This window comes from Mustela nivalis, assembly GCF_964662115.1.
Source record: "Mustela nivalis genome assembly, chromosome: 10".
NCBI lineage: Eukaryota > Metazoa > Chordata > Mammalia > Carnivora > Mustelidae > Mustela > Mustela nivalis.
Window position 1 is genome coordinate 41660042 of NC_139029.1, and position 25497 is coordinate 41685538.

The window sequence follows — 25497 nt, forward strand, 5'->3', positions numbered from 1 at the left end:
AGGGATCAAAAGGAAGCCTGAACAGTGCCGTGTGTGTCAATGGATAAATGCATCGGTGATCTGTGGTTTATCCACACAGTGGAATATTATCACTCATCCATAAAAAGCACTGAAGTCCTGGTACTTGCCACAGCGCTGGTGAACCTTGAAAACATGAAGCCAAGGGAAGGCAGCCAGACACGAAGGGTCACGTGGTGCACGCTTCCATTTCTGTGAAATGCCCGGAATAGATGGATCCAGAGAGGCAGAAATAGGGGCTGCCAGGAACTATGGGGAGGGGCCCTGGGGACAAACTACCGCGAGGGGAAGGGGTTTCACTTTGAGCAATGACAATGTTTTGTCACTACATAAAGGTGATGGTTGCCCAGTACTGGGAGGGTACTAAAGCCCACTGAATTGTTCACTTTAAAATGGTTTGTTTTGGGGCATCTGGGTGGCTCAGTTAACTCAGGGAGAGTTGCCTCTCCCTCTCCCACTTCCACTGCTTGTGTTCCCTCTCTCGCTGTCTCTCTCTGTATCAAATAAATAAATCTTTTTTAAAAAAGATTTTATTTATTTATTTGATAGAGAGAGAGATCACAAGTAGGCAGAGAGGCAGGCGGGTGGGGGGGGGGCAGGGTCCCTGCTGATCAGAGAGCCTAATGTGGGGCTCAATCCCAGGACCCTGAGATCATGACCTGAGCTGAAGGCAGAGGCTTTAAACCACTGAGCCACCCAGGTGCCCCTAAATCTTTTTTAAAAAAAAGGTTTGTCTTAGTAATTTCACCTCAGTGGATTAGTTTTTGTTTTTGTTTTTTTAAATACTACCTCATTCCCATCGGGATAGCTCCCACCAAGAATAAGCAAACACACAAACAAAAGACCAAATGGAGGAAAAGGAGCCCTGGCAAGAATGTAGAGAAATCAGAAGTCTCGGGCCCCTCTGGTGGGAATATGAATGGGGGAGGCCTCTCTGCAAAAGAGGGTATCAACTCCTCAGAAAGTTAAAAATAGAACTACCTCATGACCCAACAATCCCACTTTGGGTACACGCCCTGCCCCGGCAAAGACTCGAAAAGCAGCATCTGCAAGAGCTATTCGGTCAACCGCATTCCCAGCAGCGTTATTCACAAGAGCTAAAACGTGTCCACCGACTGGTGAATGGCTAGACCGCAGCGATGTGAACACCCGCGCCGGAATATGACTCAGCCTTAAAAAAGAAAGAGATATCGCGATAGGCTACAACCTGGGTGAACCTTGAGGACACCAGGCCAAGTGAAATCAGCCAGGCCCCCAAAAGACAAATGCTGCGTGATCCCCCTTGAATGAGGTCCTTGGAGGGGTCAGGTTCACAGAGACAGGACTGTCTCTGTGGGGGGCTTGGGCGGAAGGGAGTCAGTGTTGCCTTATTACAGGGTGAAAAGTGCTCTGGGGGTGGGCGGTGCTGATGGTGCATGACAGTGTGAGGACATCGAATACCCCAGAACTTGTTTACAAGGGTGAATTTTATTCTAGTGTATTTACTTGCCTTTTTTCAAGATTTTATTTATCAATTTTTGAGAGAGGGAGAGCATGAGCGGGGGTGGGGCCAAATTTATTTACTGTGGGAGAGAGAGAATCCCAAGCAGACTCTGTGCTCAGCACGGAGCCCCACAAAGGGCTCAATCTCACAATCCTGAGGTCATGACCTGAGCCAAAATCAAGAGTCAGATGCTTAACCGACTGAGCCATCCAGGTGCCACTCAAGTGTATTTTCACTCACACACACACACACACACACACACACACACACACACACAGGATTCAGAGTAAATCTGACTCTGTTAGTATCTCTTCAGTTCCCTGTCATGGCTATAGAATGAAGTTTCAGCTCCACATTTTGGCACCCACAGCCCCCAGAACCCGACTCCCTCAGCTGTCAGGCCCTCTACCCTGCTGCTCCCCCGACACAGTCTTCAGTCTGCAGTCTCAGCTACTGACAGTTTGTCACACAAGCCAACCACTTTCTCTAATGCTGTGGGCCTTCGCACATGCTGTTCCTTCCACCCCCGGGACACTTTTCCCCACCTCCTCTCCAGGTGTACACTTCCTCTTTAAAACTACACTTAGGGATTATTTTCTCTAGGAAGCCTCTTTCTGCCTCCCTGCTCCCAGGTCAGGGGTCTCTGGGCTCCCTTCCGTTATGGCACTGATGTCACAGTGCTGTGTGTCTGTCTTTCCCACCAGTCTGTGGGCTGCCCAAAACCGCTGACAAGGCTTCATTCTCCTCCATGCATGAGTCAGCAGAGAAGAAGGGAAGAGTGTTAGCTTGGTGATTACTGAGATTACTGAGCTCTTCATCTAGGCATGTAAGACAAGAGCACAGAGGAGGTAGAGATGAAGGGCAATGGTGTGTAGAGGAGGGGGCGGTCCTGTCCATGCCACTAAGCCCCAGAAGCTTCTTGGAGGTGAGGCATTTGAGAGAGCAATGTTTCTCTAGACAGGGATGGCAGTCATTGGGAAAGTACAGAGGTATGGAGTTGCTTGGCATGGAGAAGGAACGAAAAACAACTGGTCATCCTCAAGCAATGACTTTGCAAACCTTCCAAAGCCACACGTGCCTTCTTAGAAGTCACAAGGAACCCCAATCCATAAAACATACACAAGTGGAATGGCTCTGGTCGAATAAGATGTGAGGGATCTGAAAGCTCTATTCTGTGCCCCCAACACTCACACCATCCCAACCACACACACAGCATCCCAACCACACAGCATCCCAACAACACACACATCATCCCAACCACATACACACCATCACAACCATCACAGATAGCATTATAACTATTATATATACCATCTCAACCATCACATACACACACCACACACCATCACAGTCACACACATAAACACTGTCACAACCACCATACACACACCAACCACCACCACATGGTATGTGTACACCATCACAACTGTCACATACACACCAATACCCCCACATACACACCATTCGCACACACATACACACACACACCATTCCACACATACCATCATCATTCTCACCAGAACATGGGAAACCAACCGACAGTGGGTACAGGTAGAGCAATGATTAGAGGTGTAACTTTAAGAGCAGTAGGGACTAATCACGTGTCAATGGGAATAGCACTTAAGAGTCAGGGAGGGAGAAGGATACCAGGAGCAGCTAAGGGACTGGTTTGGAAGGCAGGGGGAAAACCTCAGGGAACCATTTTGGATCTTTTTCATCCCAGGAAATCGGTGCACCCCAGATTTCGTGGCTCAGGATCTGGGAGCGGTGTGGCCTTCCAGGTCCCCCACGCCACTGGTCCCCAGCCCCATCCCGCTTTCTTCCACAGAGGCCTTCAGCTTCCTGGAGACACCATGGATCCCTCCTTGTGGCCCCACAAGGTGGCGCTGCGCCCAACGCCAGCCCCAGGCTCTGCCAGGTGGGCAGAGGGACCCGGTGAGCCTCTGGCCAGCCCTCAGAGCTGGCTCCCCCATCCATCTGGGTGGCCTTGGGCGCTCAGGAGCGGTCTGGTAGAAGAAGAAACCCAGATGCACGCACAGCGTACACAGGCTTTCTCACCAGGCACACCTATACTCGGACACGCCCTCCTGCCCACACAGACCCCAAATACTCTTGACCCTGATATCCTGCAGGAACATGTTTGGCAGAGCCAGGACAGGCCTGAGGGGTCATCGCATCTGGTCCCTTCTAGACACAGTGTCCACCCAGGCACACACAGGAACCTCTGTCCACAAACACACGCGCAGAGCTACCTCCTGAAGTCGGACTCCCTTCCCCTCATACTGAGCAGAGACCCCCGCCTCCCCCAGCCTCCCTTTCCCCGCCACCTCTGCCGGCCTCCCTCCCTATCCTACCGTGGGGATCAAATAAGACACTGGAAAAGATGGGGTTTCGTGAGAGTGCAACGAGGGTAACATTAGACACACACACGTATGTTCACAATCACACCTGCATGTGTACGAACACACATCCCCTTTGCACAGGCCCCAGTTCCACTCAGAGCTCACGTGTAGCTGTGCCTGGAAACGGTGCACAAGGACACACGGCAGCCGCCCCGCCCTGCTGCTCACACCTGCACGCCTCGTCCACACACCTGACGCCAGCGGGCTCCTCCTTCCCTTTTGCTATTAATCGGAGCTGGCGAAGAGGCCCAGTGTCCAAGCAGGGGTTCCCCAAACCTCCAGGCTGCCCCCAGCCAGCCCCAAGTTCAGCTCTGGCTGGAAATGTGCTCCTGCCTTTCTCCCCCACCCCCTGCCCTGGTTCCAGCTCCTGCTCCCCTAGCTGTGTGACCTCGGGCAAGGCTTCTCACTCTCTGGTCCCTCCCTGGCTCCCTGAGGCTGTATTGTCCTCTATCAGACCTTAAGGGGTCCTGGGGGGTCCTGGGGAGAGACTTGGGCAGTGTAAGACTCGCTGGTCCTGCAGGGTCTGGCCCATCTAGATTGCAGTTCCCTTTCTACCTCTGAGTCTGGGGGACCTCGGGGGCCATCATCCTTTCTAGGAGTTTGTACGGAACCCAGCACAGGGCATGGTACATCAGAGGCATATGGGAAATCTTTGCTTCCTTTATGACAGCGAATCATCACTCTTTCCTTTCCCCAGAAACCCCCCCTCCCAAGTTCTGCCTCCTCACTGCCGTGCATTTTTGAAAGACTCAGTTTCAGTGGCTCCTCCGTTCCACTCTCACCGTCTACACTCATCAGAGGGGGACATTTATTGATGTGTGGCAGCACGTGCCGCCTCCCGGGTCTACTTGTTTCTGATCCTAGAATGCCATTGTTCTGTGACCTTGACCACAACCCTTCACCTCTCAGGCCTTAGTCTCCCCCTATGTAAAATGGGCAGTCCCTTTTTCTCAGGACAGATGTGAGGATCAAAGACAGAATGTTTGGGGAAAGCACGTCGCTAAACTGTAAATTGCTGGGCACCTGTCCAGGAGAGTTTTTATTCAAACAGCTACCTTTCCTCTCCTGGGTGTGAGCCAAGAAGTGTGCACTACCCACTGGCTCAACCTGCATTTTCCTGGAGCTCAGGTGTGGGGCAGCTTCTGTTTGGGGTTTGTGTTTGAGTTCAAAGACAAGGAAATTCCCTGGCCCAGGTGTTGGGGGCGGGGCTTGGTCAAAAGAGTTGCCAGGGGATTCCCGGGGTTGGTGGCCCTGATTGCCCCCCACAATGATCAGGCGGGAACTCAGACCTCAGGAAGGAGGAAGGGTGTGGAGATTGTGCTGCGGGGACAGAGTGTCCCATGGAGTCAGGTGACCCAAGTGTGATTCTGGCTCCTCTAGGGGCCCTTAGGCTAATCACTTGCTCTCCAGGCTTTAGCTATAAAGCCAGTGTACAGGATTTATGATCTGGGGAGCTGCTTATACACAGGGGGTCCTGAGGGTAACCAAATGGGGGCCAAGAGCTGACATGGCCACTGTACGGGAAGTCTCTCAAAGTCAGCCTCTGTCCCCACCTACCTTCCCGGACTTGAGCCCTCCACGTTCTTGTTTACTCTGTGCTTTGCACAACTGGTGAACTTGGGGTTCCCCTGAGTCTCCCAAATCTCTCATCTCCAGCCATTGCCTGACTGACAGGCCCCCCTCTGTGCTCTGTGTCCAGAGATTCCCAGCCTCTTTCCTCTGCGTCCTGTTTCACATCTCCTCATCCCCCAGGACCCTGCCCAGGCTTCACCATCTCCAGGGCCCCTGGCTGCTTCCAGGCAGTGTGGGCTCCTCTTCTACTCACCTGCTCTGTGTTACTGGTGGTTTATGGGCAGGTCTCCCCACACCGCTTCCACTGGCACAGTTTCCCCAACACCTACCAGTTTGGGGCCAGGCACTCAAAGTCTTGAATAAGTACTCTAGAGATCCACAGCACAAAGATCAGGGGCCATCTGGAAGAGTCTGCGTGGTTCTGATTTTGTGGAAAGAGCCCCCAGAAGGAACTGGGCTCAAGTCCCCGTCCCGGTTGGGTGGTCTCCGGCAAGCCTGTCAGCGTTCTCATTTGTAAAGCAGGGTGGTCCTGAGGGCGAGAGTGTTCAGAGGGCTCAAGGACTGGGAGCCCCTGCTGTTCTATCTCCCTCAGGGATCTTGGCGGAGGAGCCCCCGATGGCCAGGGAAGCTCTGGGCATGGGTGGGGTGCTAGCCGGGCTTGGGCTGGGGCACAGAGATACCCAGAGCAGCCTTCCCCAAAGTGTCTGCAGCTCCCGGAGTCTGGGTGGGCTTGGATGAAGCCAGCAGAGGGCAGTGAGCCCCACTGATTCTCCAGGAGGGAAGCCAGCCAGGATGGCGTTGACTTTGGAGGGGAATGCGGACCAGTGCTAGGCGGTGAGGCTGGGTGTCCAGCGCAGCTGGGCCTGGCTGGGGCGCTGTATGCTCTGGCGACCGCGTGAGCAGTACAGGCAGGCTGGGGATGCCTCAGGCCCCTGGTGACAACGTTGGGAGCCGCCTAGAGCACTGACAAAGCACCTGTGAGGGGCCGCAGTTCGTCGGGGCCTGTCAGACCTCGGGAGCCCGGGGGGCCCATTTTGCAGCTTCACACTGAGACCAATCACTACTTAACCAAGCTGCTGTGCATGAGGCATTGTGCCAAGAAGAGTGGGGGCCACAGCTGACAAGCGGGGACTCTGAAGTCAGGCCGCCTGTTCAGAGGCCTGATGGCATCACTAAGCAGTAATAGGACCATGGGTCAGAAACAGTCGCTGTGCCTCCCTTGTGAGGTTTAAACAAGCAAACACATCCGAAGTCTCTAAACTAATTCCTGGGGCGCCTGGGTGGCTCAGTGGGTTGAGTCTGCCTTGGGCTCAGGTCATGATCCCAGGGTCCTGGGATCAAGCCCTGTATCAAGTTCCCTGCTCAGTGGAGAGCCTGCTTCTCCCTTTCCCTCTGCCTGCCGCTCCCCCTGCTTGTGCTCTCTCATCCCTCTGGGCTCCTCTGGCACTTACCCAAGCTGAGTCATCAATTTAAACCTTGTCTTGCTCCCAAAAGTCTTTAAGAGGAAAACACTTGGGGCACCTGGGTGGCTCAGTCAGTTGAGCCACTGCCTTCAGCTCAGGTCATGATCCTGGAGTCCCAGGATCAAGTCCCACGTCGGGCTCCCTGTTCATTGGGGAGTCTATTTCTCTCTCTGACCTTCCCCACTCTCGTGCTCTCTCTCTCTCATTCTCTCTGTCCCTCAAATAAATAAATAAAATCTTAAAAAAAAAAAAAAGGAAAACACTTTGTTTATTTCTGTGCTGGTTCCTCTTTGCCCATCAAGATCTGCTGTCCAATTGGGGAGGGTATGGGCTTTGGTGAGTGCTGTGAAGTGTGTAAACCTGGTGATTCACAGACCTGTACCCCTGGGGATAAAAATATATGTTTATAAAAAATAAAAGATTTAAAAAAAAAGATCTGCTGTCCATCTTCTCCACCCTGCTCCATGTACTAGGAAGCTGACCACATAGACCATGTCCTTCCAGGCTCAGCCTGAGGTGCTGTGGGGAAACTGGAGGGCTGGGGGAAAGTGAGGGGTCCCCTGGCTGGCGGTGTCCCTCCAGGGAGCATGTCTCCTGACCCTGAGATGCTCGGTTCCTCCCCGTGGCCAGTGAGCACCTGAGGGGGGTGGGCGTGTCAGTGCAGTGGCAGCGCAGAGCACACACTTGGGAAATGTCCTTGACTTGGACTGCACCAGGGGACCATGATACCACAGATGTGGGACTCGGCGAATGGAGTCTTTGTGTCCCTGTTCCTTAGGTGAGGAAACCGAAGTCTGAGACAGGTGAAGCAACTTGCCCAAGGTCACAGAGTCAAGGGAAGAGTGCAAATGAACCCAGGTCTGCCCAACCCACAGGCGAGAAGGCATTTTCAAAGGGCCAGCACATCCTTTTGCCCAGCAAGGATCTCCTCTTCAGTAAACTTGGTCCTACAGGGACAGGTTGGTGAGAGGACCCAAAAGCTCCAAGCTGGGAGGAGGCAGTGCCAAGGTCACATAGCCAGTGGGTGCAGTTCAAGTCCCCCACTTTCTGCAAAGGGGACACTGGTCGGTGAACAGGAAAGCTGTGCCATATCTGCCATGCCTACACACTTTCTGGGATTGGGCGTGTTGGCTAATGGGTATCATTTCAGCCCTTTCATTTCTAATAGACACTGTACTGTCATAAAGACTGTCATTTCCCACGGCTCAGGCAGGATAATCAACGTGCTGGCTGCCCAGAGGGCTGAGAGTGGCAGGATCTGGACACTCCGTGAAGATAAGCCCCACCTCTCCCTGTCGGCCATTTCAGTCCTTTCCCAGCCAGACACAGTCCTTGGGTTTTGAGAACAGGGCCTGGGGTCCCAAGAAGCCCCTCTTGGTTCACAGTCCCCAGCTCAGGGAAGAACTGCTTCCTCTCAGCCTAGCTCCAGCTTTTCATCGCCTAATGACCTTGGGTAAGGTGTTTCCCTCCCCAAACCTCAGTTTCCTCATCTGTGAAATGGGGCAATTCTGTCTGCCTCACCAGGAGGTTTAAGTGAGCGGATCTACAACCTAACTTGCCGCATGGTCGGTGCTTGCAGGAAGTCGCTATGACGGTGGGGGCGTCAGAGGTGATAATGACACTTGTCACATACGAAAAACAGAAACCAAGGCCAGGGAAGTGAGTGGTCTCCCTAAGGTGACACAGCAAGTCAGGGGCAAAGTTGGGCTGAAAACTTGGCTTTCTAGGCCAGAACTTTTGTGTGAGCTCCTAGGGCAAAGGTAGTCACTGAGGTGTGTTGAATCCTTCTCAGGAGCTGCGCACGGGCATGCAGGATCTCATGTAGTACCCCTCCCCTAGAACTGACGGAGCAGGTGTTATTCACATCACCCCAATTTGCAGGCAAGAAGGCGGACCCTGTGGGAGGATTTGGTATGTGACAAGTCCTGTCCATAGAAACTGAGACCCAGGTGGTTGGTTGGCTGGCAAAGTTAGCTTAGCATCTGGAGGAGTCTGAAAAGGAGAAGGTGGGTGGGAGAAAAAGAGGAAGCACGCTATGAACAGTGGCCCCATATTGCAGATGGGTATATCGAGGCTTATGCAATCTAAGTGACCTAAGTGCCCAGGTTCACATAACTAATAAGAAGAACTTGGACTTGAGCCCAGTTCTCCTAATGTCCAGACAACTCTTTTCCCCTTGCTTAATTCATTTTTTACTTTGTTAGCTCTTTTCTCTCGTGTTTTCTCTGCAAGTTAGCAACTGTCTCCTCCCTCTCCCTGACACTGCTACACCAGATGTAATTAAGCATCCTGAAGGCAGGAATCTCATTTCACTTCTTCGCTGCTGTGTGCTTGGAACCCATTACAACAGCGGGGACAAAGCTGGAAACAAGCAGATGTTGGCTGGGTTGTTGAAGGAATTGTAACCGGGCTACAATATGTTTAATTGATACCCGTGGTCAGCAGGGTCCATGTGGAGATTTCTATTGATTGTGAGGGATTCATTATGCAAATATACAGGTGGGCAGGGAAAAGCAGTGTTATTGTAACTGCGCTTTATGTTTATTTTTCATTAACAAGTTTGTTCCACTTCTTGATCCATAGAGCTCTGGGGACAGCTGGAACAATTTCAGGAGGATGCCAGAGCCCCTCTCAGAGGAAAGCACCGGAAACCCAACCCCCGCCCCCCCACAGGGTAAACATAGAGAAACACGGGGTTGCTGGAGTAGGTCTGAGTGAGGTCCAATGGTAGAAGAAGTCCCCCAGTCTCCAAAGAGAACTCATCTGAAGGGGAACATCAGGGGAGTCAAGGACCCCCATTGATGTAAGGAAAATACTAGCGTGAAAGAGACACCAGTCCTCTGCTTGCAGCCTTCCTGCGGTGCAGTGTGGGCCTCCCAGTGTTTGACACAGGGATCCCACCCAGCAGCCTCGCTGCCCCCTCCCCAAATAGGATCCACTGGGGGGCCCACAACCAGGCGCCAACAGCGACACCACCTGGCGGAGGCTGGGATGATGGCGTCAGCTTCCTTTCTGTTCCTGGAGTTTGGAGGCAGTTGGGGTCTGCTGGCGACAAAGTCCTCAAGGTTCCTGAGTCAGTTCCGGAGAATGGAGGGCCCTGGGTGGTTACTGAGCTTCCTGCCAATGAAGGCTTGTGAATAGCGATGAGTTGGAAAAATAAGAGATGCCCTTATTTTTATCCCGAGTTGGTGAAGCTCTGTGTATTTATGGAAGGTCAGTTTTACCCTCTGTCCCCAGCTCTCCACATTGGCAAGTAATACACACCGGAGACTTCTTTCAATAGCAGACTATCTTTGAAATCGGTAACAATCACACACACACAACATGCCATAGTTTACAAAGTTCGGATCTGTTCAGGCTCTTCTCTGAGCCTCACGCCAACTCTGTGAGGTAGAGGGCACGTGGATCCTCCTTAGGAGAGTGAGACTCAGAGAGGGACGGTGACTTGCCAGTAGCCACCAACAATTCGATGACACCCGGCCCTGCCCCTGCCGTGGGACCCCAAGCTGCCCCCAGGGAAGACCGCACCCAGCTTCCTGCCCACTCACAGCAGCATCAGGACCACGATGGCAATGACCATGAGGACTCCGGCTAGGATGCAAAGGCCCAGGAAGACAATGTCACTGGTGTCCTGAGCCACCATGGCCACAGGGCCCTCTGGGGCCTCTACCTCATCTCTGGGGGGTGCTTCCTGAAGGTGCTCGGCTGTCGCAGCATAGGGCCCAAGCCAGTCGGAGCCAGAGAGCAGGTGGACAGAAGCCTCTTTGCGCCGTGGTTCACAGCGGACCTCATACTCATGGATGTCCTCCTGCCCGCCAGCCGAGAAGTCGATGTACAGCACACTGACGATCACCGAGGTATTGTTCCTCCTCTGTGGGGGTCAAGGGACAGTCACTCACACCTGAAGGGGCCAGGCCTGACCCTGTGCCTCTAGATAGTTGGGGATTCTAGTGCCAAGGGAGAAGAACTCTAGGAGCCTACGTTCTAGACCCAGCTTGGCCACCGACTCCCTCCCCACTTGGAACCTCAATGTTCCAACCTGTCAAAGGGACACTATGGGGTGTCTGAAGGATATCAGATCTGATGAGTCCACGCTTGCTCTGGCTTCAAGGAGACAGGGTCTATGAAAGATAGTAACAGTAAGAACATCTGCCTTGTCCTAGGCTCTGTTTTAAGTATGTTATCTCATTTCATTCTCACTATGACCCTCCCTTATTGGTACCATTAATATCCCCATTGCACAGATGAGGAAACTGAGGCCCAGAAGTTAAATCCCTTGTCTGAGATCACATGACAAAGTGACAGGGATGACAGGGAACATGCGCTCACCTGGATCTGCCCAGCTCTTAGCTGCAGGGCCTCACTAGAACCAAAGAAGGTAGAACCAAAGTTGGCTTTAAAGCATCTAGTTCAATCTCCTTTTTTGGCAATTTACTGATGTGACTACTGAGGCCCAGCAAAGGCAGTACTTTGCCCAGAGCTGGGTCCTGAAGCCAAGTCTCCTGCCTCCCAGTTGGAAGCTCTATCCCTTGGCTATGGGACCTTCCTCCTGGAATCCTTCCCCCCAATGACGCCTGCAGCCATGGTGTGTCCCTCCTGTTGAGTCCTTGGCCATCCCAGTGGCACCAGCCAGGGTTAGAAAGAGCCATCGAGGAATGAAATGAGGGGCACACATCTTGGTGACCTTCCTTACCCCTGCAGATGAGGGAGGCAGGAATCAAGTTGCTAAGAAGACCATGGGGTGTTCGGGCCAGGATCTGAGGGACAGCATTGTGATGGGCAGTCTGGTGGGGTCCGGAGCAGGGGGCTGTACTGGGCTACTCTCCCCACCCACCCCATGTCCACAGCAGCCGTTAGACCCCTCAGGCTGTCTGGCCTCCCACGTTCAGTGGTGGCATTTCTGAGATGAAGCTTCTAGATAAGTAAGTTGTCTCACATGGAGCGGGCAGGCAGGAGCAGTAGGGACCTGGCATCCCTGAACACTGGGCCACCCCTCTGAGTTACAAAGGGGCTTCTAAAAGGCTCTGATTCCACATCCACAAAGGAGGCTTCTGCATTTGTGCCCTCGACCTGTCTGTCCCCACACCCTCTAAGGAGGACCGGTGTCCTGGATTTTTGTGGTATAGAACTGGGACACTGGGCGAAGGAAGACTGGGACTGTGAGTGGAAGGGGACCCAGTAAAGTCAGTCCATGTGATAAAGAAAGGAGGGGAAAAAAATCACATAAAGTGGAAGTTCTAGGGGTTTTTGAAGAGATGCACAGGAAGGTTGGCATTGCCCTGGGCTGTTCGAGCTGTGCCTCTGAGAGCAACTCAGGGCAGAGACGGGTGTTCGTGCAGGTAGGACATATAAGGGCGACACTAGGAATCCAGGAGTCTAAGGTGTTCAGCCTTTATGGTCCTATGGTATTAGCCCCAAGATTTTGTGATTCTGTGGCTCCAAATTATGGTGGTGGTTCCAGCCTTGGAGCTGCTGAGAGTCCGTCATACTTCCTGGTTCCCTGCCTCTGGGATTCTCTGTCCCTGTCCTTTCATGACTCTGCGGAGTGTCCACAGAACACCCCTGGGGGACTTAGGGCACAGGGTCAGGGTGAGGGGAGATTTTCTTGGTGGCCAAGACTGCCCCCACTTCTCTCCTCAGGTCAAAAGGACAGAGGTCACCGGAGGCTGGGCGAGTGGACGAGTGGGCTAGAGGGGACATTTGGTTAATGTGGGGGGCAGGGGGGCACAGTTTGCTGGAAAGTGCATGTTTTCTGCCAAGCCAGTCTGGCACATTCCTGGACACCAAGGCTCTCCATGGAAGGGGGGCGTCTCTCCTTTCCCCTTTCACTTGTCCCTAAGAATGCAGGCATCTGAGATACTTGGGCCACGGCCCAGGGACTCTGAGGGCCCCAGATCTGGGGTAAAGGCCTTGAAAATATACGGAGAGTGGAAAAAATTCATCTGTAAGCCATGCTGCCTTTGGAGGGAAGTGGATCCTGTTACGTGAAAGGCCCTTTTGTTCTGTGGAGCACAGGGGCCATTTGGATCACAGGTTGGAGAAGGGGCAGCTAGAGGCAGCCGGGCTCCTGCAGCTCTGAGTCTTGAAGGGGTGAGGCCTGGGTGATGGGGAGTTCCTGGGAGAAGGGAAGGAAGATCAGGAAGGCCTCCAGGGATGGTCAGGGTTGGGGCCTTGCAGGAGGAATCTTCAATAGGGTTGTCGCTGGGTTACACAGCAGGGCTCCCTTCTCTGTCTCTCGTCTGAGTTCTTTGTCGTGTCTACACTGATCTAGTTTGGTGGTGGAGTCACTGAGCCAGGACAAGAAGCTGAATTCTCAGGAATGGCAGGTGCCTCTCAGCAAGGGTCAGACGCACTCCCTCCCGCCTGCCCTCCCCAACCCCCACCCAGCCCCTACCTGAGACTCAGTGCCACAGGTGTCAAAGCGGGCCTGGATCCGGAAGGTCCCGCCGGCTTCCTGGGCGGCACAGTTGCGGCTGCCCAGGTAGACCTTGGTCCGCTCCAGGGGTGCCAGCGCCTGTGCGGAGATCAGGATCTGGAAGTCCGTGCGGGAGCAGCTCACATTCATGGGCACGACTGGGGACGGAGGGAAGGAGCTGCTGGAGGTCTTATGGGCAGGAACTAGGCCCTGAGACCCCATCCAAGGGGTGATGTGCGGGAAAACCGGGGCCCAGAGTCGGGAGACATCTATGCAGCCTAATGGGGATGTTTCATGTGTGTTACTCCATTTTACTCCATCAGACTAGGAGCTCCCCAGGGCAGGCACCTGGCCTTCTTGTGTCCTCACAGCCCGGCACTGAACTTGGCAGGTGCTGCGAATTCTGTGTGAATTAATGAGTGAGTGAATGAGTGAGTAAGTGAGTGAATGAATGAATGAATATTCTTAATCATGAGAAGAGCTACGATGTGCTGATCTTACCATGTGCCAAGCAATTCATTCAACCATTTAACAAATATTTCTTGATGGCCTACTACGTGCAGGACACTATTCTAAGCACCACAGAAAAAGAAGTGGAAAAAAAAAACCAAACCAACCCCATCAGCCAAAACTTCCTGCCTTCTTGGAGCTGACATTCTAGTCGGGCAAGGGGGCGATATGTACATAAAATGAAAGATGTGTCAGAGCGGGCTGAGGGAAAATCAAGCAGAGAAGCAGGACAGGGAAAGGCAGAGTATATATGGTGGTGGGGCAGAACGGCAGCTTTGCAAAGGGCGGAGAAGGAAGCCCCACTCTCTCCCCACGAGGACCCCATGCAGTGGGCACAACGAAACCCAATTTACACTTCTGGAAACTGAAGCTCTGAGAGGTGAAGTTGTGTGCAGGGGTTGAGCTGAGATTTTATCGATGATCCCCCCCCATCCTATCTGGGGGGCCCCTACAGCCCTCCAGGACCAGACGGTGCAGCTTTTCATATCTGGGTGTATTGGAGTATGTGTGTGTACAGGGGCAGTGTGGGTTAGGGAGGGGGCAGTGGAGGTGGAGGGAGGGGCGGCCAGCGGGCGGGCGAGGGAAGAGCGGGCAGGCAGAGGCCCGGAACTCTCAGGCCCTCTCCGGGAAATGCCTCAGACATATTTCAGCCTGTGGTGTCTGGGCAGCTAGCGATTTATGGGCCCGCTGTCTCCCACAATGATCTCGGCAGCGCTGAACGGCGCAGCACCCTGATTGATGCTGAGGTTGTCCTCTAGCTGGGAGGCCACTGGCAGCCTGGGCCACCTCTGGAGCCTTGCCCCAGCACGAGTGCCCCTGTCTGGTCCTGGGGTCCCACAGGAATCTGGGCAGGGGGGTGGGGCAGGTGGGAGTGGGGGCTCCTGCCCCTGGAACAGAGTCGGGTTCAGAGTTGCCCCACCATCAGGCTCTGTAGACTCCAGAAGGAGAAGGGGCTTGTCCAAGATCTCACATCGCTGGGAGAGGGAGGACCCAGGCCTGGAAATAAGACTATCAGAACCAAAGGGGACCTTAAAGGTCCTTCACCCAGTCTCCTCATTTTACAAGTGGGATAACTGAGACCCGCAGAGAAGAAAAACCACCTGCCGGCTAGCTGTGACAGACCCCGTGTCCCCTACTCTCTGGAGTGAAACCCTAGGAGGGGTCGCTCTCCCAAGGGACAGCTCTCCTCCCCCAGGTTATGGATGGAGCCACCTGGGGCCCTGGAGGGTGGGTCTGCCCAAGCCACTCACTGCCACTAGCTTCCCGGGGCATAGCCCAGTCCTTCTCCATCACCACTTGTGTAGGGGCTAAGGACAGAGGGAAGATGTTTGAAAGCAGACCAGGCTTTAGACGTGTGCGCGTGAGGGAGAGAAATCCACCCTCAGCAAGGATATCTCCTGTTCCCTCTTTTCATCCAAATGACCGCCTGCAAAGGGCATTCATCGACCCCTTGCATGGAGGAGGCCACTGGATGGTCGGTAATAGCAGCATTTGGATGTGGCCCTGGTCTGTCAGCCCTGGCTCCCTCCCCCTGGGCCCTGTTGGGCCACAAAGAAGGCAGGCAGGGGTTCTAGTCTTGGCTGTCCCCCCCGACTCCCGCCACCCCTGGCCCATGGGAGCACAGTGAAGTGTTTCCTCTCTTTGAATCTCCCTTTCCATACCAAACACAAGAAGAAGCTTTCGCCTCCTCAGGTAGAGGGCAAAATGGGTCCAGAGCAGGGGTTTTTCTGGGCCCATGGGCCAGGGAAGGGTGGCAGGAAGAGGGGAGAAGATGGGGAAGGCTGCTGGCAGGCAAATCTAACAGGCACTACAGAAGCTGGAAAAACCCAGTGCCAATGTCCTCAGCCGCCTCTGCAGCTGAGCAGGACACCTGGCCAAATTCAAATATCAAGACCAAAAAGTCTTTTAAGGACTTCTAAGAATGCCTTCATTTTCCTGATGACAGGACATTTGTAGCTGGCATCTCCTCTACGGTCTTCCAGCTTCAAATGTGGACATGATGTCTGGAGTTATGGCAGCCATCTTGCAGGCATGAGGTCAAGAGAATCCCAGAGATACCAGCTGAGACCGTGTTAAGTCCCTAACCCAACAAAGCAGCTCCCTAGCTCCAGAATTCTTGTTATGTGAGGAAAACAAAAGCCATGTCTAAGCCACTGCCAGTCAGGATTTATGACCGATACAAGCAAAGCCTATCCACATCTCCATGGTTATATCAACTGTTTATCATAAGGAATATGGCCATATTTTGTGTACTAACCCTGGATACACAGGACAAACCACGCATGAGAGATGCCAGGGGCCCAAGGGGGAAGGAGGGAAAAGCAGGGACCTAGGGCACGTGGAGTTGGAAGCCTGGGAGACAGGGCTCTGAGGGGTGGAAATAAGCAAGGGCCACATCGGTATGGTCTCAGGGGTCCCAAAGCAGCAGTCGGTGATGCTGTAGCCTCCCAAGAAGAGATTGGTGGGATGGAGGGAGGAAGCTGTGAAGGACCCCAGACTCGGCCCCCATCCCCGCCATCAGCACGCCCACACACTCCACCCCAGCTGACCTCCAATGTAGGCCACGGAGAAGCCCCTTCGGGTGGTGCTGCGGTCTGTGTGCAGCAGAAGCAAGAGCTGGTTGTGGCCCGAGGTGACTGGTGCTGGCAGGTGGTGGCCACACCAATTTCCCAGCAGGGGGGCCTCCTCACTGGCCCCATCAAAGGCTGCCAGATGATCAAAGTCACAGGTCCTGGTCAGGCTGTTGGGACCCTCTAGGTCCAGGTCCAGGAAGAAGAGCCTGACCCGGTAGCCCGGAGGCAGGCGGATGGTCCAGTGGCAGTGGATGTTGTTAGGGTAGGTGCTGGGGTACTGGGGACTGGAGAAGTTGCCCCGTATGGCTGTGTACACCTCCTGGCATTCTCCTGGGTTGGGGAGAGTGGGACAGAGGGAATAACAATAAGAAAAGTTGGAGACTGTCACCCTCTTAGGCAGTGGGCTCCATAAAGGTCCTAAATCCAGCTTGGTGGGTGGTGGGTACCATGGTTGGCAAACCAGACAACTGATCGCAAAGCCTGCTTTAAACAGAAACTAGCTGAAGGCCAGGACTCTCATTCCAATTAGCAGTCCACTTCACAAGGGCTGGTCCTGTTAGGAATTCAATCACCAGACCTAGTACTTGAAGCTGAGTCCAAACTTGGACTTGACAGACAGGTGACTCATGACAGGACTTTGTTCATTTTCTCACTGCCCTACATCCAGCCCTACCTTCTAGCCTCCCCAAACAACACCTAGCAAGCACACTAAACCCTCTTTGTCCTTCCTGCCTTCAGGCATGCTGATATCTCTGCCCAGAATACCCTTCCCTTCCTTCTGCCTCTGGCTAACCCCTTTAAAGCACTACTCAATTGTCTCCTCCTCCAGGAAGTCATCCGTGATTCTTACTGTTAACACAGATCACAGTGGGTTGTCATCGTCTATTTCCTTCTCCATCTCCTCCACTGTCTAGTTCATTTCACTGTCAAGGGTTCATTCATTCATTTGTACACACATGGAATCCCTTTTATGTGGCAGGTAGAGAGACAAACCCATAGGAGCTCGTAGTCAGGGAGATCAACGTGCCAACCTCAAACATAAATGATAAATGTTAGATTAACGCTGCAAAAGCAAAAACAAAACCAAACAACCCCCAGAAGGAGTTGAAAGATTGGACTAATTCTGAGCTATTCGGGAAGACTTCACAGAGGAGGTGACATGCTTCTACCTTGGCACTGGCTGAGCAGGGACACACACAACATGCACAGAGACTCGAGGTACAGCCCCAGCCCCTTCTACCTGAGAAGTAGTAGGCCTTGAAGCCCCGGCCTCCAATGTTAAAGTCAGACTTGAAGATCACCTGTAGCTCGTGGCCCAGGGACACAAGAGTGGGGGGCCGCGTGCTGCCACAGTAGTGATGCCCGTGGGCGGGGCCAGGCCCCCCAAGCACGGCCACGTAGTCATAGGTACACTCCTCATTGCCTTCCACCTGGAAGTCCATGAACACCAGCTTGACGGTGGCGGGGCCAGAGGCCCGGATCACCCAGTGGCACTCCACGTTGTTGGGGTAGTTGTCCGGGTACTCGGGGCTGGTGAGGACCCCTGAAAGGCCCGTCAGGACGCCACCACACACATCTGCAAAGAAGCCCTCCTGAGCTGAACTTTCTTCCTCCCTGTGGCCCCCCCAAACCCCTCCCTTGGGAACCGGATATCCCCCAACGTGCCTCCCCCATGGGCATTCCATGGGAGCCTTGTCACCATCACTGAGCACTTGCTAAGGGGCAGGCACAAACCGGGCACTTGGCAATGACACTGTCTTTTGACACCAATACCATCACCCTAGGGGAAGGCACAGTGTTTCTCCCCATTTTACGGTTGTGACAGTAGAGGCACGGAGAAGGTAAGTAACTTACCTGGGGAAGTCTGGGTTCACCCAGACCGGCCCTGAGACAGGGGTGTGAGCGCAAGGACTCTATGCGGGAGATAGAAGGGCCAGTAAAGGGCATTGTCAAGCCAGCTGCCGAGCCCTGTTGGGGGAACTCTGGGAATGGCGTCAGGCGCACACTCAGAGTTATGTGACCTGAGAGAAAGGGAGCTGAGGCATTCATACACCAGCTCCGGAGAGTCCAGGCCGAGGGCTGGGAAGATGGAGGTAACCTGAGACTTCAGAAGAAGCCTTCACATAGAGATGCGGAGGTTGGCAGGAGCCACTGAAGTAAGGAGGCCCCAGGAATCTAGGCGGGGCCCTGATGGCAGGCGCCTCCCCCCGCCCCGCCCACCCCAGCTGGTAACAGGACGGCAGGACCTGCCTGGCTGCAGAGCCTGGGCACTTGACCTTGTGATTCTCACTGTCCCCTCCTACCAGGCCCGCTGCACACAGAGGCTGAGATGCCTGAGTTCAGGAATGTTCCCAAAGCTCCCTAACAGAGGAAACAGAGGCTTGCAGAGAGGAGATGGGCTTGAAGTCTGAAGACAGGTGTCTGTCTTTAGCTCTGTCCTCTAGGAGGGGAGCGACCCTGGGCAAGTGACAGCCTCCCTGAGCTGTGTGGGAATACGAGAGGTCAGAAGACCTGCCCAGCCTGAACCAGCAAGCAAAGGCTCATGCAGAGTCTCTCAGGCTGATGAAAGAAAGCCTTCTGGAGCCCAGTACTGCCCATCCAGCTAGAAGGTGGGTGGTGATGAATGTCCCCATCAGCTGGAGGCCGGGGAGGTGGAGAGGGGGGCAACCTGGTTTCCCAAGACTCCAGAATCTCACCCCAGGCCTTGGCTTTGTGAACCGGGCATTGCTCTGGGTGGGGTGGCTAATACTTCCTTTGTCCTGGTGTTCCCACTCTCAGCTGTGTCACCTTGGGAAAGCACACACCCTCTCTGCTCTTAACTTCATTGTTTGTGAAATGAGACAGCAGGTTTTGACAGTCTGTGAGATCATTTTCCATGTAACATCCTTAGCAGAAGCTTTTGAGCTGTGTTCTGCTTTGCAGCCGCCCCCCGGGGCATCTATCTGCCTGCATGTGAGGCAAATTTCACTCCTGTGCTGTCTTCAAGCTCTCTTTAATGAGCTGGACGACAGTATCCACAGTCACAGGTTATATGCAAAAATTTCACTTATTGGAGGCCATTGTACTGACTTCTGTTTTCAGTGATTGGCTTATAATAAGCAAATGTTAAAAACCTGAACTTAAAAAATACAGTAAATGCATACCAAGAAAATACTCCCTTTACCTCTTTTCTATATAAGGGATTAACGTAAACTTCCATTTGGTCTAATGGTACTCCTGTTTTTAAAAATTTGGAAAACATTGCTTACGGTATTATAACTGTGATACCCTAACATTTTAAAAACTGAAGAGTCCAAAACTCCAAAACCATATTGAGATCGGTCTGTGATTCTTGTGTTTGAGCATTCCAAAGTTTTGTGCCTCTAAAGCCAGCTCAGGGAGGGATGTCCCACCGGAGGCTCCCGATCATTGTTTGGGGAACCCTGTGCCCCAGGAGCATCTGTGGGTGTCTGTGGCTTGAGCTGACATGAGTAAGGCCTTGGGAGAAGGGAAGAGGTTTGAGTGTACGCAGAGAGGCTAGGAGACCTTTGGAAAGGGGAGGAGAGCAAAGCCTCCGCTCCCCTCACTAGACCAAGGGGCGGATTTCCAGGCTGAGGGAGGGAGGGGTAGGGCTCCGCAAGGTAAGGGGCATTAGGTAAGGCTTGGGGAGGGAGACTGTCACCAGCTCCACACAGATGGCCCTCGTGCAACTTCTACTCCAGAGGACTTGGGGGAAGGTGCGGGGGCGGGGTGGGGGGTGGTCCCTGTGCCTGTAAGTGTCAGGACACCGCAGAGGGACGGGCAGCAGGGGCAGCATGGTGTCTTCCCCTTCACCCTGATGCCATGCATGGGATAAAAAGGATGACGGCTAGCCCAAGAGGCCTTGCCCTGGGTACAGTGAGACCTTCCCAGTGTTCCCAGGACTGCTGCCGCGAAGGTAGGGACCCCCTCGACCGCCTCTGGAAGCTGTCCTGTCCCCCAAGCTGCTGCAGCAGGGTCACCCAGGCTCGGGAGCAGCCAGCAAGCTGTGCCTCAGCCCCTGGCTCTCTTCCCCCATCCCCCAATCCCCGCAGGGCCCCCCCTCCTTGCCTTTCTGGTAGCCTGCAGAAAAGCCACGGCTGGCCACGTGCTTGTCTGAGTGGAAGACGACAGACATGACATGCCAGGAAGAGGTGAAGGGTGGTGGGGGCACCTGGCCACAGAACCTCCCCAGCAGGCTGCCCTTGTCCCCCGAGGCCCCGTTGTACACCTCCAGGTAGTCGAAGCTGCAGGAGTCGTGGTACTCCAGGTCGAAGGCATGGAAGGTGAGTACCACCGACGAGCCCTCGGCCACCACGATCAGCCAGCTGCACTCTGTGTTGTAGGGGTAGAGCCTGGGGAAGTTGGGGCTGGAGAAGTTTCCGGAAGGTGCTGAGAGCACACCCCCACATTTGACACCTGGAGCAAGAGGGAAGAAAGGCTCAATCAGCCCTGGGTGGTAGACCCGGCCACAAAGCTGGGTCTTTGGGATGTGGTGAGGGAGCATGAGGCCGTGATCTAAATCAATTCATGGATGTGTACGTTTGCTCATTCATCTGCTGAATCCTCAAATACTTATCAAGCACGCTTTTATTCATTCAACAAATACCGTCTGAGGGCTAGGCAGGTGCTGGGGTTTCGGCAGGGACAGAAAAGACAAAAAGTTCTTGCCTTCGTGGAATCTCCTGTGGGCTTCTGATGGGAGCACAGATGATAAACACAGCGAGTAAAACAGAGCATCGTGAAGAGTGATTAGTGCGACGGAGAAAAACAAAGCAGGGAGAGGAGATGGAAGCATCCAGGTGGACCTATAATTTTAGATGCAACAGTACTGTATGCCGGATCCTAGGCGTGTGCCGTAGGGAACTTGAAAATTACAAATGCTGATACCCCCACCCTCATTGAAGAGGCGCACAACCTGTTTCACTGTAGTCACAAGTACATTCTTATATGCACGTGTTTGCTTATATTTAAAAAAAGAGGGACGCCAAAGTGGCTCAGGGGGTTAAGCCTCTGCCTTCGGCTCAGGTTATGATCCCAGGGTCCTGGGATCGAGGCCCGCATCGGGCTCCCTGATCAGCAGGGAGCCTGCTTCTCCCATTCCCTTTCCCCCTGCTTGTGATCGCTCTCTCTGTCAAACAAATAAATAAAATCTTCTTTTAAAAAAAGAAAACAATGGAAGGAAACAAATAAAAATGATTTTCTCTCAAGGGAAGGAGTCAACACCTGGGAGGGAAACAGGCATGAAGCTAGACTTCTTTCAAAGCGACTTGTTTTATAATTTTGACCTTAGAATCATGAATGACTTTTAGTACAATTTTTAAATGAACAAAAATCCATTTTTAAGTAACCCCTAAAAAAATCCCAAACTGAAACGAAAGAACTTAACTACATATCAGGTTGGAAACACATTCACATGGGGGGAAATGATCTCAAATGACTTGGGAATATATTTTCTGGACTGTGCCTTCCTAGTAGGATATGTCCCCGGGACAGAACGCAGCACAAAGAAATCTGAAACTTGACTCAGGAGACTTACTGTTTGTAGTAACAGTCAGAACTGCTCTCGTACAGTATTTTATAAATTGGAATAAAGCATGTCTGTTAATGTCAATAGAAGCTAAGATGTTCCACGTAAGAGGAGAGCAATACAACCATAAAATTAAAAAATTAAATAGAATGCTTGTGATCTTCAGTGTGAATTAAAGACAGTAGGAATTTAAGATTTATTCTTATTCAAAAAAAATTAATTTCCTAGCTCTGTTCACTGAAAAGGCCAAAAAGCATGTGCTGGGCCTGGGCTGACTCAGCACACACATACACCCCCACCTGGGGAGGAGGGAAGCACACTGTGGAATGGGGGCAGCTGTCAGCAAAGCCGTAGGGGGCCCCAGGGAAGGGGGGCTAATCTTGCTGGGCCAGCACTGTTAGGGGAGGGACAAGATTCACAGGGAAGGTGATGTTTGAGTTTGACCAGGAGGGACAAGAAGATCGTTAGTTGGGGACAATTTGGAGGGAGGAAATGGTGCAAACTCACAGTCACCTAGCCTTCCCGAGCCTCAGTCACGCATCTGTGAAATGGGGTGGCTGTGAGCACCGATGAGACGGAGCTAGTCCCTCAACAGCCGCAGATGTACACTCAACTCAGGCTGATCAGGCTCCAGGCCTGACCCCTGTGGCAGGCCGGGCAGGAACCCTATCTGATTTGTGCCGTTACGGCAAGAGGACAGAGAGACAGCCGGTCCAGTGTCTGTCCTTGTCCTTCCCCCAGCCCTGCCAGGCCAGGAAAAGCCCTGGGAGTGTTGGAGCAGCATTCCTGTGGCCAAGGAAGCTCCAGGTGCTGGCACAAGGACTCCCTGAACCCCAGGGTCACCCTGGGGCCGCTATAGCCCCAGAGGCTGGAAAATAGGAACATCTAGCTTCTCCCGCTACAGGAAGGAGAGAGACACCTGGCTACCCAGCCCACCTCCTCCACCAATGAAGTGACTGGCCCATTCTCTTTCCTCCTCCTCCTTCTTCTTTTTTAAAGATTTTATTTATTTATTTGACATAGAGAGAGATCACAAGTAGTCAAAGAGGCAAGCGGGGTGGAGGCGGGGAGAAGCAGGCTCCTTGCTGAGCAGAGAGCCCAATGCGGGGCTCGATCCCAGGACCCTGGGATCATGGCCTGAGCCGAAAGCAGAGGCTCAACTCACTGAGCCACCCAGGCACCCCTTCCCTTTCCTTCTTTAAGCCCCACTTGAGCCTGTAGGAAAACTAGGTACTGAGGGCCACTTGCCCAGCCCCTCCAACACACACAGCCCTTGAAGACCAGTGAAATGATACTGTTCACAGACAGGCACACGACACAACAGGGCTGGAGCAGCACAAGGCAACCCGGGGCCAGCGTCAGGCACAGAGTTTTGGGAGCTCCCAGGTGGGAGCCTCTGAGGCTGATGGAAGGATGTGGAAGGCTTCCTGGAGGAGGTGGTATTTGATCTGAGTTTGATAGATGAGTTTCATGTTCTCAGAAGGCAAAAGAAAACAGGGACCTTCCAGACAAAGGGCGAAGCATTTCCAGGAGGGGTATGTTCCTCTGCCAGAGCACGGGGTGCCCAAGGGACACAGGGGACCGAGGTTAGATGTTTTATAGAGATTGGTGTCAAACATGGGAGATGCCGAATGCCATCAGGAGGAACTCTGATTTCACCTGGCTCGCGGCGGGGAAGTGCAATAAACCTTCCACTGTTCTTGGAGCCATTCCCTTAGCCCTTGGTAACTATGCCTCCTTGGACAGGTTACTTAACCTCTCTCTGCCTCAGTTTCTTCATCTGTGAAATGGGGGACTCATGCCCACCTTGAGGTTTGTGGTGAAGATTAAATGCAATCATATTTACAGGCACTCTGCAAATACTGTCTTTCACCGTCTCAGAAGAAAAGACATCCTCAACTTAGTCAACTCCCCCCAGAAAGGCCTCCTGCTTTCTGGCCTCCCACATAGAAACCTCCTGAGACCCTGGCAGCCACCCTCCACCCCTTCACAGAGACTGCCTGTCCTCGTGAGCGCCTACCTTTCATGGCATGGGCCCTCAGGTCTGGGTCCAGCAGCGCCACCACCAGCAGCAGACAGGACCCCAGCTCTGCCAGCATCTCCTCATTGGGGGGCCCCGCAGGTCTGCCGAGCCAGGATCTGAGGGTCTGGAGCAGGGAAAAGAGAGGTGAGTCTGAGAGGGCCTCCAAGTTAATGGTGGCCTGAATAATTCATCGGCCCCTCGAATTAGTAAGCTGATCCCCAGGTGCTCCCTTCATTCCACCCTAAGGTGACGGATCTGGTGTCACTGTCTTGACACATTCTGAGATCTGCATTGGCCACACTGTATCGGGAAGAGAAGCATCTCAGGGCGGGGAGGGAATTTGGTGGTGGAGGAAGGGCGTGAGTTTTGGGGCTGGGCAGATCTGGAAACCACCCTAAGTCGGCCTCTAGGCTGCCGGGTGGCCTTGAACAAGTCATCTAGCTCCTCTGGGTCTCAGTCTTACTCCTCTGTCCAGTGGGGCCATTCAGCCCCGCCTATAGGAAATGGAAGGTTGTGGCTTGTGCTGCAGCCCAATGGCTATCACATCTCCATCCATTGGGGAACTGAAGGGACCTTCTAATTAGTGGGACAAGGGGGAAAGGCATCTTTCAGACATGCTTAGATTAGCTCAGAGGGAGAGCGAAGGAGGCTGGAGTGCGCAGCTGATGAGGGAAACGATTATTTTCATGGAAGAAAGCAGCCAGAGTAACAGAATGGGAAAATTGTATTGTGCATCTCCTACAGCAGATCTGGGCCACAGTGTAAATTCCACAGGAATATTAGCTATTACCTCCTTGACGGGTCCACAAACTTTGCCTAAGCATTACCCTGTGCCAGGCTGGGTGCTAGGAGTGGGGCCACAGGAACGCCTTCAGGGGCTCTGCTTCCCACAGGAAACAGGATCTAGCTCCCCCGGGAGCCATATTTGGCTCCGTTCGGCCCACAGCTCGTTCCTCAGCTCCTTCTCTGCGCAGAGGCTGTACAGGGCATCTGAGGGAAACGTGGCACCTTTCTGCCCCCAAGGAGCCTGGGCTCTGGTTAGGCCGACGAGCCCTGATTCCTGTCCCTGCCACTCCTGCCGGGCTGGGGCAGCCTGGGAAAGTGGCCCACCCTCTCTGAGGCCTCAGCTCCTGAGCACAAAGAGGAGGAAGTAGCTTGTGGTCTGTCTGCTTTGAGGACGAGAGAAGACGGAGTGTGGGAAGTCTTAACCGGTGCCTGCCTCTGTGCTTGGGAGCAAGCATGATTTTTATTTACCTCGGAGAAACTCAGAGGGCCAGACCACGTGTTGCTTCTGGCCCATCCTTGCATCAGGAGGTCCCCAGGGAGCCCTCTGCAGCCAGCACCAGAGGCCACCTGGCAGGTGTTCAGCAAAGAGCAACGGGGATGGTTGGGCCTGAGGGGTTGGCTTACCTGTGGGGCTTGATTGGCAGCAACAGAAAAGTTCTGCTGTCCTGGGCCATCTGAGGGGACAGGAGCTTTTGTCTCTCACACACACACACACCCCATGTGCA

General features: G+C 53.5%; 1 protein-coding gene across 2 annotated transcripts in view; it reads right to left on the reverse strand.

The window, feature by feature from the left end:
- Positions 1–10212: 10212 nt before the first annotated feature.
- LOC309843179 (CUB domain-containing protein 2) overlaps positions 10213–25497 on the reverse strand; it is a 48518-nt gene continuing 33233 nt past the window's right edge. The window contains exons 7-12 of one of the 2 annotated variants that reach the window (XM_082688540.1): positions 23984–24110; positions 20505–20852; positions 17677–18012; positions 16413–16766; positions 13333–13511; positions 10213–10809 (exon numbers count right to left, since the gene is read on the reverse strand). In XM_082688540.1, coding sequence (XP_082544666.1) covers positions 10483–10809; positions 13333–13511; positions 16413–16766; positions 17677–18012; positions 20505–20852; positions 23984–24110 — 1671 coding nt within the window. In that variant the 3' untranslated portion in view covers positions 10213–10482. Of the gene's footprint in view, positions 10810–13332; positions 13512–16412; positions 16767–17676; positions 18013–20504; positions 20853–21024; positions 21129–23983; positions 24111–25497 lie in introns of those variants that run through there. The other variant, XM_082688539.1, reaches the window with a different exon arrangement.